Source organism: Venturia canescens, chromosome 8 (assembly GCF_019457755.1).
Source record: "Venturia canescens isolate UGA chromosome 8, ASM1945775v1, whole genome shotgun sequence".
NCBI classification, from domain to species: domain Eukaryota; kingdom Metazoa; phylum Arthropoda; class Insecta; order Hymenoptera; family Ichneumonidae; genus Venturia; species Venturia canescens.
The window spans coordinates 11,525,418-11,544,248 of record NC_057428.1 but is presented as its reverse complement, the minus strand read 5'-3'; the positions used below and the strand labels follow the sequence as shown (position 1 = coordinate 11,544,248).

At 36.1% G+C, this 18,831-nt stretch overlaps 3 protein-coding genes across 3 annotated transcripts; all 3 read left to right on the top strand.

Annotated features, from left to right (window-relative positions):
• Positions 1 to 605: 605 nt before the first annotated feature.
• On the top strand, positions 606 to 2,781 carry LOC122414442 (peptidoglycan-recognition protein SC2-like). The gene is made up of 4 exons (XM_043425716.1): positions 606 to 775; positions 1,280 to 1,446; positions 2,260 to 2,422; positions 2,499 to 2,781. The coding sequence occupies exons 1-4, from the start codon at positions 667 to 669 to the stop codon at positions 2,708 to 2,710; spliced, it is 651 nt and encodes a 216-aa protein (XP_043281651.1). The 5' UTR covers positions 606 to 666; the 3' UTR covers positions 2,711 to 2,781.
• Positions 2,782 to 6,131: 3,350 nt separating this feature from the next.
• Positions 6,132 to 6,543, top strand: LOC122415235 (peptidoglycan-recognition protein SC2-like). Its single transcript, XM_043427220.1, has 2 exons — positions 6,132 to 6,285; positions 6,365 to 6,543. Exons 1-2 carry the CDS (start codon positions 6,132 to 6,134, stop codon positions 6,541 to 6,543), a joined length of 333 nt encoding a protein of 110 aa, XP_043283155.1.
• A 3,247-nt stretch (positions 6,544 to 9,790) lies between these two features.
• On the top strand, positions 9,791 to 10,952 carry LOC122414443 (peptidoglycan-recognition protein SC2-like). Its single transcript, XM_043425717.1, has 3 exons — positions 9,791 to 9,977; positions 10,365 to 10,527; positions 10,607 to 10,952. Exons 1-3 carry the CDS (start codon positions 9,963 to 9,965, stop codon positions 10,801 to 10,803), a joined length of 375 nt encoding a protein of 124 aa, XP_043281652.1. The 5' UTR covers positions 9,791 to 9,962; the 3' UTR covers positions 10,804 to 10,952.
• Positions 10,953 to 18,831: the final 7,879 nt, after the last annotated feature.

The following is an 18,831-nucleotide window of genomic DNA, read 5'->3' as shown; positions in this document are numbered from 1 at the left end:
TCAAAATTGACTTTTGAATCTTACACGTGTCGTGTACAGGAATATATGAAAAAATAGAAAAAAATATCAACTTGTTTTAACTGCTAAACCGCGATCGTAATAAAAACGTGTGAGACTCTACGAAAAATGAGCGGGGGAAGTCTCGTGCGTATATAAAAAAAAATAAACACTGTTGAGCTATTTTCAATCTACATTTTCATTGACTCGTGGGGAGTTAAATTCGTCGCCATTTCTAGAAAAATAGTGCACAAAGTAAATCACGAAAATTCCATAAGATAATGGGATTAATGCGCTTTTCCGATATGATGAATTTTCCTTCTGCCTGACTCCCAGAAATGATTTAATTTGCAATTGTCAAAATTAGGCGCTTCGATTTCACAATGAAAAATTTTCTTTCACAATTTACGAACGCCTACTTTCCGCTCTTCCTCCAAGGAAGAGTGGTTCCCCTTACGCAGAACAATTCTAAAATTCAATTGAGTAAGATAAGGAAACGCGCGGTAGGCACGTGGAATTGAAACCTGGGCGATGAGGTCGCAGGGGACGAAGTCCCCGGAGGGGACTCGTCGCTCGGGGTGTTATATATTCTCGTGTCAGACATCGAATCGGCTAACATCTCTTCTCAGGAAATATCTCTCAGTGCTGTACCAGAACTCTCAATTCGCGATGTTAGCTCTCAATATAGTATCGTTAATATGTTTACCAATTATTTGCATCGAGGGACAAAAAAGCATCATCGAAGTTGTGGAAAATAAGACCCCCGAAAAATTCAGAGGTAATGACTGGAGATTAATAATCATAATTACTGAAAATGTCAACTTAAAATTCATTTGAAAATCCGATTCATAATTAATACGAAAAAAAAATGTTTTTATTAAATCCTTTGAAAATTTTATTTGAAATGGGAGTCCCGCGCTTCGACGTTCGAGAGTTAATCTCTTCAGCGAGTGTTTCGAAACACAAACATTCATTGAACGATCCAGAGGAATATAAAATTTTGCAAGTATGTCTAATTCGAGGTTTGGAGCTCCCAAAATAGTGGCGTTTGTCTTTCCGAGTGAAGAAAAATTTTTCACATTGTTACATTTTGAAAACTGAGAGTCGAAAGTTTTATAATTTTTTAAAAAACCTTGTCTCTTCAAATGCTCGTAAGAAATACAACATCAGTTGGAATAGAATAAAGTGTGCCTGGAAAACTTTTGGAAAAGACTCTCCGAGAAAATTCCATGCCAAATAATACTGAGTGTCGATGAATTTTTCCTTTTTCTTCTTTTTTTAGGTGAATCCGAACCCAACATCATTTCTAGAACGGAATGGAGTGCGCGGGAACAAAATCGTCCTAAATTAGCTCTGAACGGTTCGGTGTCTTACGTCATTCTTCACCATACAACTAAAAACAAATGCACTTCGCGCTCCGAATGTATTGAAGCAATGAGAGTTGTCCAGGTAACAGTGTCTATTATAAGCTGCCACGCTGTCAAACGACGTGGGTGCAGCTGGACGCCAGGTACAGAAAAAACGAAATTAACCGAAATGTGTAACACAACGTTTTCCTCGAGCACTCTCATTTGCAGCAAAATGAAGCTTTTCCGAGTTTTTACTCCCACGTAGATTCTTGACTACTGGGAGAAAGTTTGATTTCGATTGTCCTGGGTTTTCAGTACTTGGTGTCCCTCTATTTCTTTCGAAACATTTATCTGTCATCATCGTAACTTGAAAAATGCTATTAATTTCATGATTTTTAAGTATGTCTTCAAGACATTGCACCATTCTTCTTCAAATCGAATCTTCGCCGCGATTAATTGTCGAGGGTAAGAATCGAAAAGTGAAAATTACATGCAGTTAAACAATAGAAACTAAAGGCCACCTTGAATGATTGCAGATTTCGGCAGAGCATACTGTAAATTTTCATAAAAATGAAATTGAATTTCCTCTGTGGACATAAGAATTTGAGTAATTTAATGAGTATTTAAACTTTGCATGATAAAAATGTGTAAATTTTTGTAACGGTACACTGAGAAAAAAAATGGTTTATTCCGTAGCAATTGATGTTACTATGGAAGAGTTTTCTTCATTTAATTGCAATGTTTTCGGAGAGAATGAATCTGCAGTTTGATCTAAAACTATTGTTTTTGACAGTGTACGTTTGACCTTCTGATTCTCAACATGAATTGACATCTTTCCTGATTTCTTGAGGTTTTCCTCTGACTAAGACGATTTTCCTTGTGCACCTGTGCCGATTATTTTTCATAAACGTAGAATTTCGACATGGACCTTCACGACAGGATCGACGTAAGTTACAATTTTTACGTCGGTGAAGATGGCAATGTTTACGAGGGTCGTGGTTGGGACGTCGCTGGAAGTCACACGGATTTCTACAGCGACAGAAGTATCGGGATCTGCTTTATAGGGGATTTTCGGAGTAAGACAAACCTTTGGTAAAATCGAATGTGCAATGTGAAATGCGACGATGAATAACGCATATTTATTCGCTTCAGAACATAAACCCGAACCAGCCGCAATAAAAGCTCTCGAGGACCTGATATCTTACGGTGTTACTTTAGGAAAAATAGATCCACATTATCATCTGTACGCTCGTAATCAAGTGTCCGATCAATCCAAACCTGACTCTTCGGAATTGACCGAATTAGCAAAATCTTTGCCGGGCGGAACGAGTTATTTCGATAAGCATAAATATTATGTTTCCTAGACGTAAATAAATTTTTTATTTTATTATGTACTTTGTACACCGCACGAATGAATAAATCAGCGGAAGCCGACTATCCAACGGTGGAAATATTACCGAAATGAATATTGTTTACAATTTTTTTTACGAAATATTTCATCAACTTCACCCCATTTTCTTTCGGCAAGAAGTGAGAAGATTATCATCAATCGCTCATCACTTTGAAGATCGCGAGTCTTTGCTTCTTGATCTAGATTTTTCCTGTCCTGTTCCCTATCACGATCCAATTCGAGAATACGGTTAAGGAGTTTCGGTACAGAAGTCAAAATATTAAGAAATTGATCAAATTTGGTGATAATGTTCTTCAACATCAAGTGCGAAAACTCAAATTTTTTCAAAATTTTCTTCTACTTAGTTATCGAGTAATTACGCATTAAAGCAGATTTCTCATGCCCGGAATGTATACCTATATATATGGAAACGCTATGCTTATACACGTAAACTTTAGTGATCAATTACTCGATAACTGTGTAGAAGAAAAATCTTAAAAAATTTGTGTCGTCAAATTTGGCACTAAAGAATATGTTCGCCAAATTTTATAAAATTCTGAACTTTTTGAATTTTTTAATTTTTTTAGCATGGATTAGCATGGCAACATTGTATCGCCTGTACCGAAACTCCTTAAGCATACGCGAATCGTTTTGACAACGGAAAAACGAATCGTTCGTGCGTGCATTAGAAAAACAGTGTAATAAATATCGCGAGTTAAATCTTGAAGAAAAAACAATTAATTTGCTGCATGCATTTATCGATGTCTATTGAACGAATGCGCGCGAAAATACCTCAATTCCGAAGCTTCCAATAGCGTTTCTTACGATTTTTCTCACACGTACGCCCAGTGTCATAGTAGTGTTATAATACAATCAAAGTAGCGAATGAACATCGGTATGGAAATACGTGACCGAAATCTCTACTCTACTCAAAAACAGCGTTGCGCCAAAGAGCCCTATTCTCAAATTTGCAAAATCAATACAATGCATTCTCTCTTTTGTTTCCCCTTTTGTCATTAATAAACTGTGTTACTCGCCTAGACGCGTTGAAAAGTAGCTACGTTATTCATGCATAAAATTAAAATTTTTAGAGTGGAAATGTTATCGAGTAGATTTATAAGAGTCGAGTTACGTTGCAGCAAGTGAACAATTCTACTCTCAGTAAATGCATTCAACAATAGTTCTCCTCCATGTTTAAAGAGCGGAATTGTTATAGTTTAGAACTGCGATGAGTTTAGTTATACACAGCTGCTAGTTAACAACTCTATTGGTAGCCAGTCTCGATAACAATTCCGCTCCTTAAGATGATGGATCAGTCGGTAATCACAACAGTGAGTGCGAGAGAGATAGCTGCAAATTATGAAAAGGAAATTTTTCCACATCGTTCGTCTGATCAAAAAAATAAAAATGTCATCGGATTTTTGCGATCGTGCTGCGTACGATGACATTTTTATTATTTTAATCGGACGAACGATGTCAAAGAGTTTCAATTTAAAAAATTCGAGGTGTGATTACCGACTAATCCATCATCTTAATGATCAGTCGGTACACGATCAAAATAGCGAACAGGCATATATAGATATACAGAATGCCTGTTCGCTATTTTGATCGTTCGCTGTTTCGAACCCCACCCCTGCTGATCTACGTAGAGAACGTCTACCCTCCTTAATATATCTATTCCGGTAGAATATTTGATCGCCAATATCTCTACTCATGATGATTTCAAAACATATTTCATCGTGAGTAGAGATATCGAAGATCATGGATTATACATGCGAGTATAGACGTAGAGATGTTATGAATTTCGGAGTAAAGATTTTAGAAGCCGAGTTGGTTTCAAGTAGAGGCGTAAAGAGGATGCTTTTTATTCTGCCGATAAGGAGCTCAGAACAGGGGGAAATAGCTTTCGATCGAAGTGATCGAATTGCTGTTAGTAGTAGACGAAAAATGTAATTTTCTACAGAGCTCTGAGTTTGTACGCAATTTCAAATCTTTCTAATTTCACCTGATTGATATTGATTTTAATGTTTTTTTTTTTTTTTTTTTTAATTTGGACAATTGAGCTTCAATGAGCTGTCATTTTAAAAACTGACTCTGTTCCAACCAATTGCCCAATTCGAGTTCATATACGACTACATTTTATGAAAAGTATATCAAGAGACGCGGCAACGTCTCGACGCCAAATATTAAACAGAAAAAATTGATGTATTACTTCCATTCTATTGACTAAAGAAGATATCGAAAACACATTTGAAAAATGGATTTTTCATGGACTACACAAGTGTACGAAAAATGTTGGAATAAAACAAAAAACGAAGAGTTTGCGCGGGAATTTATTGATAAGAAATAGGTATATAGGGGAGGGTGGGGACGACGGCCCCCTAAATTACATGCTTTTTGGGGGGCCGTCGTCCCCACCCTCCCCTATAAATGATCTATTTTCGTAACGACACCTGGCATCCACTTTTCGCTATATATTTGGGTGTTGAATAACGAGTTGCCAATCTATCAAGAATCGTGTTCCAGTGTTTATACATTTCTCATTCCAGAATGTTCGATTTGAAAACGATGTTATTAATATTTTTACCCATTACTGGAATCGTGGGGCAAACCACCGAGGCAGTGACTTCCGAATCAGGTAAAGATTAACAATTATAATTGTTTGGGTTTTTTAAACCAATCATTGTACAGCCGTGTTCACCCTTCACTTTCAATGCCTTCTTTCTCTGGCTTGAATCGTCCAATTTAAGTTTACATTCACATGAGTGTACATTCGGAAAGCTAACTCCAAGAAAGCAATACCAAATAAGGAATGTGAAAAAATTGACTGAAAGTAACTGCCCTGCGTATCGATCATCCATTTTCATTTTTTCTCGGCGAAGATAAACTGACGATCATCACAAGAGCACAATGGGACGCGACAAAAGCATATGAAGTTCCAAGAAACCTCTCGCAAAGTCCGGCGCCTTATGTGATCGTCCGTCCTGCGAATAATCACGGATGCAGTACCCTAAATGAATGTAAAGCTGAAATGATTGAATTACAGGTAATCTTTCCATAACGGTTCATCAGATAGCCCGAAAATGACTTTGCCTTTTAAGAATCGAATTTTTGTCGGTATAGAAAAAAAAATTTGCCCAGTTTCACAAGAATTTATCCACGCAAAAGCATCGATGACTTTTCGATATCAATCCGGGCAGCTAGTTAATTAAACAGTGGAACCGAGTCGCCAAGTGTAGTTCTGCGCAATCAAACTTGCATGTTCGATCGAAATAACTAAGAAATTTTCCATTAATTATGAATTATCGACTTAATTTGTGTTTCGGAATTTCTGACTGATGATTTTTTTTTCCCGGAAAACGATTGGATTTTTCGCAACGATAAAGAATTTTGATATGGAGACCCGTGAGTATATCGACATACGTTATAACTTTTGTATCGGTGGAGATGGCAATGTTTACGAAGCACGTGGATGGGACGCCGCTGGAGCTCATACGGAAGGTTGGAACCATAAAAGTATCGGAATCTGCATAATAGGGAAATTCAAAAGTAAGTCGTACGTGAAAGCTCATATTGAGCTGAAACATGAGCACGATAAATATTGAGCAATTGATGTATTTTCTTTCAGGTCATCCGCCACGACAAACAGCTATCAACGCCCTCAAGAACCTCATAGCTCAGGGTATTTCTTTGAAAAAAATAAGTCCGTCGTACGAGATGTACACATACAATCAAATCATCCGTAATTCTACTTCGAATCGTGATCAATTATCCGATGTGACAAAAGCCTTTAATTCGAGAGCATAAAAAATCATTATAGAAATGATGGTTGAAAGGGTTGGGGGTAGTCAAGGGTGTGGAGTATTTGAAATAATTTGTTTTACAGTTATTAAATTCGTTTTATCAATCTAACAAAACAGAATTATCATTTTATATTTTGATTTTAATAAAAATAATAATTATTACTTTATTATTTAATCGAGTACTTAATCGAAGCTTTTTTCAATAAACATAAAAATGAAATGTTGTCCCTCGATCTTCAAAGATAAAAGCACTATTTTGTTGTTAAAAAAATAGACGTTTAAGGAAAATTCGCGATTTATTTTTTTCTACTTCCAATAAGCTGTCGCGTGGTTTTTCAATCACAGTAGTCACCGACTTGGACTTTCAAAGTTCGGGCGTCAAGAGTCAGAGAGAGCCATTCAGTAAATGTAAAAAACAAATTTTGAAAATTTTCGATAACAATTGGAAACGCTATCGCTCCGGTAAAGAGTCTCTGGCAGCAAATCGTCATAACATAAATGTTACTCGTCTCAGAGTCGCTGCCGCGACTTTAGATATCTGGAAAGCTATTTGTTGATTTTACTTGAAATTTTGAGGCAATATTTTCGAAACATCGCGTACTTGAAGAAAATGCTGAGAACGTATCGAATTTTTTAAAATTCTGACTCGGCTGAACCACTTACCGCTAAAACCTATCCTTTCTGGAAGAAATGTATAAGAACTCAAATAAACGTGCTTGGATTTACTCTAATTTTTATTGAATTATTTATTCCTATTTAAACTCACGTCAAAATTGTGAAAACTTTCTAGTCCGAATCTTAGATTCGAACTCATAATTGTACTTCTTTTGCTCAATCAAGGCATCCGATTCCATTACATCACACCTTCTACAGACGCTTTTGGCGAGCATAGCTCACATAATATCCATATCATATCACGAAAAGTGTAAAAAAATGATAAAACCGAGTGTAAATAATTTCAACAGAACAATTCGAAAAAAATTTCACACCGATGCCCCATTCTTTTTATTTTATTCTAAAAGCTAAATCAATTAACAAAAAATTCCATCTAAGTTACGTGCCGTATTGAAATTTATGATGTCGATTCGAGGCCAAGTATTTAAGGGTAATTTGGAATATTCATTCTTATGGGGGAACTATCAGGAGTTCTAATGAATCAAAAAAGTTACTATTTGAGTTACGTACAGCCCTAAAATTTATGATATTAATCGGAGGACAAGCGTTTTATTAGCATTTCCGAGTTTGAATGAAATTGTTCAATGGAGCGTTAAAATAATAAAAAAAAAATCACATCAAAGGCGTTGTAATTTGTTACTCTATGGTGACAAAGATTTAGAAGATAATCGATTCCCTTCAGACTTTCAGGATCCCCTGGTATTATTGACAATATTCGACGTCGATTTTGGACCGGTTCAAATTATGTTTAAATATGTGTTAAAAGTACTTGTGCGGCTCATTATTTTTAATTTAAATTGTTTATTGAGATAAAAATTAGAGCCTTTCTAGAACTGATGCATCATAAGTATGCGTACAGAGGAAATTGAGGAAGTTATTTTCAAGAAAGTTAATTAAATAAAAAATTCAAACGAATTCTGCTGTAATATACAAGGGATATTATTGTGCATCGATAAATGAAAAATATTTTGCACAATAAATATGTTCAAGCTTCTGATATAACCCCCCAGTTTATATTTCAATGAGGGCAATTTTTCCTTCTCATTTCTTCCAGCGACCAAATTCTATTCTGTATAAGAACTTACCTATACTTTTATTGAGAACATTGAACTCATAATAAATCGCATTTGAATAAATTTTCAACCGGATTCTGCCGTACAATTTTGTTTTTTTATGATTGATTTTTATTTGAATGAATAGTGATGGGCCAGACAAGTACTTTTAACACATATTTAAACATAATTTGTACCGATCTAAAATCGACGTCGAATCTTGTGAATAATGCCAGGGGATCCTGAAAGTCTGAGAAGAATCGATTTTCTTCCAAGTCTCTGCCACCATAGAGTAACAAATTACTACACCTTTGATGTGATTTTTTTTTTTGGATTTAAACGCTTCTCAGAGCAATTTCATAATGTTAAAACTTGGAATTACTAATAAAACACTTGTCCTCCGATTGATATCATAAATTTAAGTGCTGCACGTAACTCAAATGGTAACTTTTTTGATTCATAAGAACTTTTTCAAGTTCCTGATGGTACCCGTAGGAATTAATATTCTGAATTATCATTAAATACTAGACCTCGAATTGATATCATAAGTTTTAATGCTGGACGTAACTTGGATGGAAATTTTTTCAATTGATTTTTTAAAAAATTTTTATTTTGATTTTTCGTTTTTTTATTTCTTACGTTTTATTTGATTTTTTTGACACTTTAAAACATAATTACAGGTTTGTATTTTTTTTAATGTAATGTTTTTTCAGGATTTGTGATTTTTTTTTTTTAATTGTTTTGTTGAAATCGTTTACAGTTGGTTTAATAATTTTTTTTATAGAATTTTTAGACCACACCAATAAAAGTGTACGAGAAACGCAAAAGAAACAAGAAAATGTGAAAAAGTTATAGGTGAGTGCGATAGGTCTCGCACTGCTGGCTGTTTCTTTTCTTTATAAAAATCCTGCTGCGCATTTTATTCCAAATAGCTTGATATTTGAAAGAAAATATGAGTTACACGTTATTCTCATTTTTTGCAGCTATCTCTTTCGCACGCACGCAACTGATGGAGCACCTTAACACTTGGCGTCGAGACGCTACTGCGTCGAGACGTTACTGCGTCTCTTGATATTAGACTATACCAATAAAAGTGTTCGAGAAACGCAAAAGTTCTGCAAATTTATTCATAAGTAATGAATCACAGATTTACATATGAATGCGGGCACCCATTTTTTTTCACTATATATGTGAGTGTTGGACGACGAGCTGCCAATTTATCAAGAAACTTATTCCAGTGCTTATACATTTCTCGTTCCAAAATGTTCGATTTGAAAACGATGTTATTAATATTTTTACCCATTACTGGAATCGTGGGGCAAACCACCGAGGCAGTGACTCCCGAAGCAGGTGAAGATTTACAATTAACAGAGACGTCGAAAGTTATTAACCCATTAACTGTACACTTATTTTCACCCTTCACTTTCAAAGCCTTTTTTCTCCGGCTTGAATCGTCCAATTTTAGTTTATCATGGATAGCTTCCAAGCTTACTGAAAATAACGGGCCCGCGTCCATCGATCATCCATTTTTATTATTCTCGGTGAAGATAAACCAACGATCGTCACAAGAGCAGAATGGGGTGCGAAAGAAGCACACGAAGTTCCAAGAAACCTCTCGCAGAAACCGGTGCCTTTTGTGATCATTCGTCAATCGGGTACTCCAAGATGTGATTTTCAAGATGGATGCAAAGCTGAAATGAGAGATATACAGGTAATATTTACACGAATGTCTAACTGATATCCCGAAAATTGGCGGATTTAAGGATACAAAATCCAGAAGAACTCGCGTTCGCGTTTTTTTTTTTTTTATTCTTCGCGTCAATACAAATTTATCGGAACTTGGCTTTTCGTTTTAAGGATTAAATAATTATTTTCCGGTATATAAAAAAAAAAAATTTGCCCAGTTCCACACGAATTTATCCGTGCAAAAGTATCGATGACTTTCTTATATCAATCTGGACAACTAGTTAATTAGACTTGCATGTTTGATCGGAATAACTAAGAAATTTTCCATTAATTATGAATTATTTGTCCCTCGGGATTTCTGACTGATGATTTTTTTTTCCGGAAAACGTTTGGATTTTTCCCAACGATAAAGAAATTCGACTTGGACACCCGTAAAATTATCGACATACGTTATAACTTTTGTATCGGTGGAGATGGCAATGTTTACGAAGCACGTGGATGGGACGCCGCTGGAGCTCATGCAGAAGGTTGGAACGATAGAAGTATCGCAATCTGCATGATAGGGAAATTCAAAAGTAAGTCGTACGTGAAAGCTCATATTGAGCTGAAACGCGAGCACGATAAATATTGAACAATTGATGTATTTTCTTTCAGGTCATCCACCACGACAAACAGCTATCAACGCCCTCAAGAACCTCATAGCTTGGGGTATTTCTTTGAAAAAAATAAGTCCGTCGTACAAGATGTACACATACAATCAAGTCATCAGTAGCGAGGACTCGGAGCGTGAGGAACTAACTGATGCGATCAAAGCTTTGCCGCACGGGGGCCCGTTTAAATACTCGATTTAAAAAATAATGATAGAGATGATCGTTGAAGGAGTTCAGGGAGTCTGGAGCATGAAGAAAAAATTGGAGTTATTTTTTTTACATCAATTAAATTTATTTTTTAATACTAATAAAACGGAATTATCATATGATGTTTTGTTGAAAAGTCACTTCGTCAAATTATAGCGATTAATATATCTATATATGTTTGCTTCATACGATTATGGTTACTATGGAAATATTTCTTATGTATTGAATATTGACAAGAAAATTTTTCTGTCAGTCAACTTTTTTTATTCATAATAAACGGTTCTATTAAAAGTTCGTACGTGTGTTTCATAATCGTTTAATATATCTTAGAAAATCTTAGAAAGTTAATATATCTTAATATATCTTAGAAAGTTACTATGGAAATATTTCTTATGTATTGAATATTGACAAGAAAATTTTTCTGTCAGTCAACTTTCTTTATTCATAATAAACGGTTCTATTAAAAGTTCGTGCGTGTGTTTCATAATTGTTTAACATATCTTAGAAAATCTACCGATTTTCAACATGTTTTTATGCTGAAATGTCAATAATAAATATTCATCATAGACAAAGTATTGTCATCTTTATTAGACCCTATTTTACAAATAGTACTTCGTTGTAACTATCAGAACATTCACTAGTTCATTTCAATTGAGTCCAATAAAAAAAAAATTATTAATTTAATTATTATTTAAATTATTAATTTTTTTTTTTTTCATCGTGTACTTGATCGCAACTTTTTATTCGATAAACATCGCAGCACAGTTTTTTTGTTGAATAAATAGAAATTTAGAAAAAAATTTCGAAGGCATACTATTTTTTAGGCTGCGAATAATCTTTATGGATTTTCTTAAATCTCAATCACCGAATTTTCAATCACAATGCTCACCGACTCTGACTCCCAAGTCTGGGCCGGCGAGGGTCAAGAAGCCCTTCGGTAAATGTCAACGCGATCGAAAAAACAAAATAATAATAAAAAATACGTCAACTTGCAGGATTCTCTGAAATACTGTAATTATTTAATTATTAAAGAAATAAATTTCGAAAGTTATCCAAAACAGCTGAAAAACACTCTCGCTCCTGTAAAGACTCTCTGGAAGCGACTCATCATACATAAACGTACTTGTCTCAGAGTCGCTGCCGCGACTCAAGATACTATCTCGAAAGCTATTATTTGTCGATTTGACTTGATATTTTGAGGCAATATTTTCGAGACATCATACTTAAATCAAATGCCGAGAACGTATCGATTCCGAATCTTTCAATTGATTGCATCACATCATCACGCCTCCTACAGACGCTTTTGGCGAGTGTAGCCCACATAATGTCCATAAACGTTTCAACAATACTTATTATGAAAGCGGTGGAAATCTTTTCCAATCTTCACATTTCTGTGTCTGCTGAAAAAAAAATTAAGAGATTCGCCTGTGGATGACCAAACGGTATGAAACTTGAGATCCATTATTTTGAAAGTCGTATAATGAAAACATGATACTTTACTGGTTCGCAATCGCTTTCGATAGCACAAAGCAACGAGTGAAAAAATTTGCAAACCGAGATACGCTTTAAAATTTTTAGATGCGAGGCTACTTCTTCAAGTATCGAAATAATACTGCGAATACATTCGAGCCATTGACTTCTCACGCGATACTTTGCTGAAAGTTATGGAAGAATTTTTATTACACGTGCGATACGCATGCTCGTCTGATGTTTGATCAGCGTTGATGGAACGGTTGACGTCAACTAATCGAAGTTTATATTACTTGGCGTCGAGCCGCTACCGCGTCTCTTGATCATGCAGGTATAAGTTCACCACCTGACTCCCAGAAATAGCTGTTAATGAGAGTGAATTTTTTTTGCTGGCTCGATAAATCGAAATGGAATCGTGTCGTGGCCGATTTCTACCATTTTTTTGCATTAGAGAACATTTTTTTTGTTCACTTTTCACTTTTCAACTTTCAAAGAGATTTCCACTTTCTCAAAATCGATAGTCTCGAAGGGGGAACGCGAAGCAGAAAATGATTTGAACAGTTGGCTTTTTTTCGACTAGACAATGAGGCACGTTCAATGCCTGCCATCGACTCCACGACTCAAAACACGATTCCCTCGAACCTGCAACAGAATTGTCGTTTCAATTGCCCAAAGAGCAAGAATTTTTTACACTTTTAAATGTAGCTAACGAAGAAACGAAACTCAATTATCAACGACTCGGTTCAGTGGGTCAGAAATAATCGCATCAATAAACTTTCCATCAATAGATTGCACGCAAATGTTACCCCTTTTGTTCGGAACAAATCAATAGAAATCGGAGGAAGTCGTAGGCTAAAGGCGATCATACATTTTTGACTAGACATTCATCCAAGAACAAGAGGCAGTAGAGGGCAAGACGGGGAAAGTCTCATGTACATGAGTGCATACTCATTAGACTATCAAACGATATTCAATTATATTTGCTCACTCCAAACGACAAATCATCAATCTTGATAAAATCTCTCAGAGCTGCTTGAACTATCAGTTCGAAATGTTGAACTTTAAAACAGTTTTGTTTATATTTTCACCAATTATTTGCATCCGGGAAGAGAAGGCACAGATCGACTAAAAGTCATGATAGAAAATTCACTATAAAGACCAATTTTCAATTAGTATTTAAAAAATCGTTGAAAAAAATTGGTAGTTTCGCGAATGTGTCGATCGAAAGTTAATTTTCCTGCAGAATATGTCAAATTCAAAGTTCGATGTTTCCAAAAGAATACCGTTTCTATACCCGAATCACAGAGCGCGTTTTTTGCATCGCTTCATTTTCGAAATCAAGGGGTTAAAGTTTTATCATTTTTCGACAATCTTCGTTCCAAGTTTTCCTGAAAAAAAAAACAACAATTGAAATAAAACCTGCCCTGGAAAACATTTGAAACAAGTGTTGCGGTCAATTACCATGCTAAATGATGCTGAATATCGATCAATTTGTATTTTTTTTTTTTTGAAGATCAATTAATTATCATCACGGGAGCGGGATGGAGCCCGCGAGAACCAAAACTAGCTGGAAGAGCAGAAAGAGCATTGGAAATTCCGGCGCCTTATGTAATTGTTCATCGTACAAATGGAAATAATATTGCACTTCAAACAGCCAATGCATCTCCGAGATTAAAGTAATCCATGTAATATTGAAGAAAAAAGATGAACCTTGTAATATTTGCTTGTAGGACTTGCGAGCAGTTAACAGTTTTATTTCAAAATTTCAATTTATTATGCTATTTTTGGGAATTGAGCGTTTGCATCGATTCGAGTGTTTCTTCATCTCTCAGGGTTTTCAACCGAAGCATTTTTTCTCATGTAATTGAACTAACTTTTTATTTCACAATCCAAGAATCACGACACGAACATTGGCCACTAGAACGACGCGAGTTGCAACTTTTACGTTGGCGAAGATGGCAATACTTATACGAAAGTCGAGGCTGGAACGTGGTCGGCGCTCATACGAAATACAACAATCGTAAGAGTATCGGGATTTGCTTGTAGAGGGTTTTCGGAGTAAGTCCATACCCCAGAGAACATCGAATCTCAAGTAAAAAAATAAAAAATGATGAGTAATTAATGTTTTTCTACTTCAGAACGTCTATCCCAACCGCCAGCAATGGAAAGCTCGAAAAATCTCATATCCTGTGGTGTTTCTTCGAGAAAAATCGTCCCGGGATATCTTTTATTCACATACAACCAAATGACCTTCACGACTCCACTCGAGGGAAAAAAATTAGATAAATTGATAGAATCTGTGCCGCATAGATCGAAATGTTTGAAACCGTTCAAATACTTTGTTCCGTAGAAATAGTATATTACGACCCTAGGCCCGAAAGTTGGATTTCCTCGGCTTCGCCTCGGCCTTCATATCGCACATGCCAGGGCATCCAACATTTGGGCCGTGGGTTGTATATTATTTTTCTTGATCCCGTAGCCGAAAGTACGGGCCTAATTAATGTATGTAATTTCGTGCAATTAATGCTGTTAGCTGTCATCTGTCAACTGTCAGCCGGCCATCTCGTGAAATGCAATGAAGCTATGTTCTCGCAGGGAGGCGAGCGAAAGCGGGGGGGGGGGGGGGGGGGGGGGGGTATGCCCGCCCGTGCCCGCCCGACTTTTGCAAGACCGAAGCGAAGCCGAGGTTTTGCTGGTTAAAAGTGATCGATCGAATTTAGAAAAAAGCATTTTTTGTTCACTAAAAATTATTTTTCATTTTTTGCACTTTTTATTGGTTCTGTTGTTCATGATAAAAAAAAAATGTTTGCTCATCAAGAATTCCGTAGATGATCTACTATCGAACTAAGACCCCCACTGAAGGCCCAACGACGAAGCCAATACGCACTTCGAATTTTAAAAGCTGTGCACCCTGCGCACATATGGTTACTGCAACTTTATGCACCGAACGCAAGTCCGGATGCGACAGAGCGCTCGCCCAGCAATAAGTGCAGGCCAATCGATATTCGACGAATGGAGAAAATTTCATGAACTTGCTCTCGAGCCCTGTCCAACCAAGTTTCGCTGACTTCAGCAAAATCATCAAGAAAACCATTGATTATTTAGTATTAATCATTCGAGCGACTAGGCTGTTTTAGATCGAAGAGAAATACTGTCAAAATGTGCGAAAATAAAGACTTGCGAAAAGCATTTTTCCGGTCTTAAAGTATTTTTGCGTTCAAGTATTCGTGGAAGGTCGCCAACCCATAATCGTAGCGAGTGAAAAAAGCCGTCGATTTTCAGTCGGCGAGCACTAAAACTCATTTAATTTCAAGCTGTTGCGCTTGCGAAAGTGTTACGGTACTTGAATGAGGGAATTTTTAAAATAAATTTGGGTTTTATTGTATTTTAGAAGATCTTTGAAATATTACAGTGAATTCAATTGAATTTGCATTTATTGAAAATGGAGCTTGGAAACTTGATCATCACGCTAGAAAAGTTTGATCTGCTTTTGCAAATTTGTCCATTTTCAGTCTTTGCCCAGTTCATCATCTCTATGTGAAAGCATCGCAAGTTTGTAGCTTGAAAAAATTTTTCACATTAAAAAAGTGTCGTTACTACGCGTCGATATGGCTGTTGAAATGATCAATGTTAGTTGTTTGTCACGCAGCTTAACGAGGCAAAAAATTCTGAAAACAGACTTCGCATTCGATACCGCACGTGTCACACTTTGATGACATAGATATGGCATGAGAATAAATCATTATGGAAACGGTGATGGGGAGTCCACAAATAAAAAATGGAGATATGATAAAAGTACTGGGAGAACTTGTTCGAAAAAGGTGATAAGGACTCGATAAATTAACAAAGAAAAACTGAATAATGAGAGAGAATTCGAATGGCGTGGGGAGCTTCTCGTAGAGAGAAAACCGGGGCAAAATGGAACACGTCAAAAACGTTTTCGAATATTTTTATTTTTTAACATGTAAAAATGAAAACCTCTTTTCCAAAGTCCCTTTTTGGATAACGTCGAAAACACAAATGATTTGTGTCTTTTTTACAAATTGTTAAAAATAAAAACGAGCATTTCTCGTTGACTTTCTCAACGCTACAGAAATATGGCACGATAATAAAACAAATTCTTCCTTAAAAAAAAATACTAAAGATCATGGAAACTTTTTGTATTTTCAAGCTTAAAGTGTGTTCTTAAAACACGAGACCCTCGGATGACTAAAGTGATATCCTCAATATACCCTGAATTCACGATCTTCTTTCGAAAAAGCCTTTACGCGGCTTGCCTTAATTCGCTTCAAACGATTCCACTCAAGTGTCCCGTTTTGCCCCGATTTCCCCGCATACTAGAAGCAAGTATGAGCTAAAATTTTCTTCTATATACTCCCTCATTGAATGATAAATAGTCAAATCATCAAGAAATGTATATCAGTACTTATTGATCTTTCACTCGAAAATGTTCGATTTGAAAACGGTGTTATTAATATTTTTACCCATTACTGGAATCGTGGGGCAAACCACCGAGGCAGGGACGCCCGAAGCAGGTGAAGATTTACAATTAACAGAGACGTCGAAAGTTATTAACCCATTAACTGTACACTTATTTTCACCCTTCACTTTCAAGGCCTTTTTTCTCCGGCTTGAATCGTTCAATTTTAGTTTATCATGAATCGTTTGCAAACCTCAGATATTAACCCTAGAACGCATTACTGGGGTGTGAGCACACCCCACGCGAACTTCAAACTACGCTCCCGTCCTAACAAGCGACATTATCGACTGATTATCGACCGATTTTTTTATATATAAATTCAATTGAAATTAGTTTTATCGTACATCATTCTTTTCGTTATAAAAAAACGAAGAAAATGGTTTAGGATAAAGTCAGTTTAGCATCGTAGGACCGGATTTATAAGCAGAAAAAGAGTGGGGTGCGTTCAAACCCCGGTCATGAGGTTGAGGGTATGAAAAAAGGCACATGAGGTGTAGGGTTAATAAACAATTTTTCATGATAAACGTACGTACCTCAAATGGGGTTTTACCACAGAAGCTTAAGGAGGGTGGCTACCGACGATACAATGAAGCCATGCTAAACCATGTTAAATACATTAAAAATTTCAAAATGATAAGAATTTAATAAAATTTGGTGAACATATTCTTTAGGGCCAAATTTGACAATACAAATTTTTTAAGATTTTTCCTCTGTACAGTTATCGAGTAATTGATCACTAAAGTTCAAGTGTACAAGCATAGCGTTTCCATATATATAGGTATACATTCCGGGCATAAGAAATCTGCTTTAATCCGTAATTACTCGATAACTAAGCAGAAGAAAATTTTGAAAAAAATTGTGACTTCGCACTTGATGTTGAAGAACATTATCACCAAATTTGATCAATTTCTTATCAATTTGACGAACGTAGCCACCCTCCTTAAAACCCCGTGTATTTTTCTTCACATTTAAACACGTTTATCTGAATAATCAATGAGACGAACCCCTTAAAATGTGATATGCGTATCAGTCACTCATATTTAAACTCTGTATAAATTTCCAGACTTTCTTAATAAAATTGTTTCGTGCGTGAATTATCTTGAAATTAAAATAACTTTAAAAATAGCGCAGAAGAACGGCCCGTGAAAGCCCTTTGTACATAAAGCCTCATGTGAAAAAATTCCCGTTGTTACTACTAATAGAGTTTGATACGTAATCATCCAATTGCACGAATCATCCTCACGAAAAGTTTAACTCGAACGGACTCGAGAATAGACACAGTTCTATAAATTGCGACGACACGTGGGACGATTCACCGTCCAACGTGCGTTGCTACGAAGTTGGAATTACATTTTTCTTCGCGAACCCTGTCAATTGATTTGTTTCACTGGAACAAAGATTGTTCGCTGAAAAAAAACGCGCTATGCTAGCCCACGTCGTAATTAATTGTCCGAACGCGACCACGTTCACTGACCCTTTACGAATTCGATAAAACCAACTTATGTCTTGGAACTTTTTTCTCTGCAAAACTTCACCATTTTATTTCTTTCCACCTGATGATTTCAGCATCTTGTTTTTCGTTCACAAAACATTGTTTGGCTGTTCCTAAACGCAAGTTTTACAAAGAAAATGTATTTTTATTTTTTTCATAAATTTTTTTATCCTCAGCATCGGTACTATTATTGATCCAATTTTCGATGTTTCAAACACTCAAAGTTCAGCAACAATGTAGTAACGAATTCTTCATTATTTTTGCACTTTTGCAATGTCGTTGAAACTGAAGAAGAAAATTTAAGGTAATTCAAGATAAGCAAGTTCAGCAGGAACGTAAGAAACTTGAGCTAAGAGCTTTCATTTGAATTTTTAACAAATAGTAATTACATCTTTGTGGAGCAGTGAGAGCCTATGAGTGCCTTCTTCCTGCTGAGACCCCTTCTCCTACAGTTTTAACTTCATCACCAAACCTCCGACTCTTCTACTGTCTCTCTCCTCCGCTCTTTTTCTCTCTCACGTTCTTTTCTATACGCTCACTTTGTCAATCTGGCTTCCTGGTTGGGGCACATATTATTCGC

Excerpts from the sequence above, each read along its gene's own strand:
- LOC122414443 (XM_043425717.1), top strand. Across the intron at positions 10,528-10,606 it reads CATGATAGGGAAATTCAAAA|GTCATCCACCACGACAAACA; the intron begins GTAAGTCGTACG and ends ATTTTCTTTCAG.
- LOC122415235 (XM_043427220.1), top strand. The coding sequence starts at position 6,132 with ATGGAGACCCGTGAGTATATCGACATACGTTATAACTTTTGTATCGGT. Across the intron at positions 6,286-6,364 it reads CATAATAGGGAAATTCAAAA|GTCATCCGCCACGACAAACA; the intron begins GTAAGTCGTACG and ends ATTTTCTTTCAG.
- LOC122414442 (XM_043425716.1), top strand. The coding sequence starts at position 667 with ATGTTAGCTCTCAATATAGTATCGTTAATATGTTTACCAATTATTTGC. Across the intron at positions 776-1,279 it reads GACCCCCGAAAAATTCAGAG|GTGAATCCGAACCCAACATC; the intron begins GTAATGACTGGA and ends TTCTTTTTTTAG. Across the intron at positions 2,423-2,498 it reads CTTTATAGGGGATTTTCGGA|AACATAAACCCGAACCAGCC; the intron begins GTAAGACAAACC and ends TATTCGCTTCAG.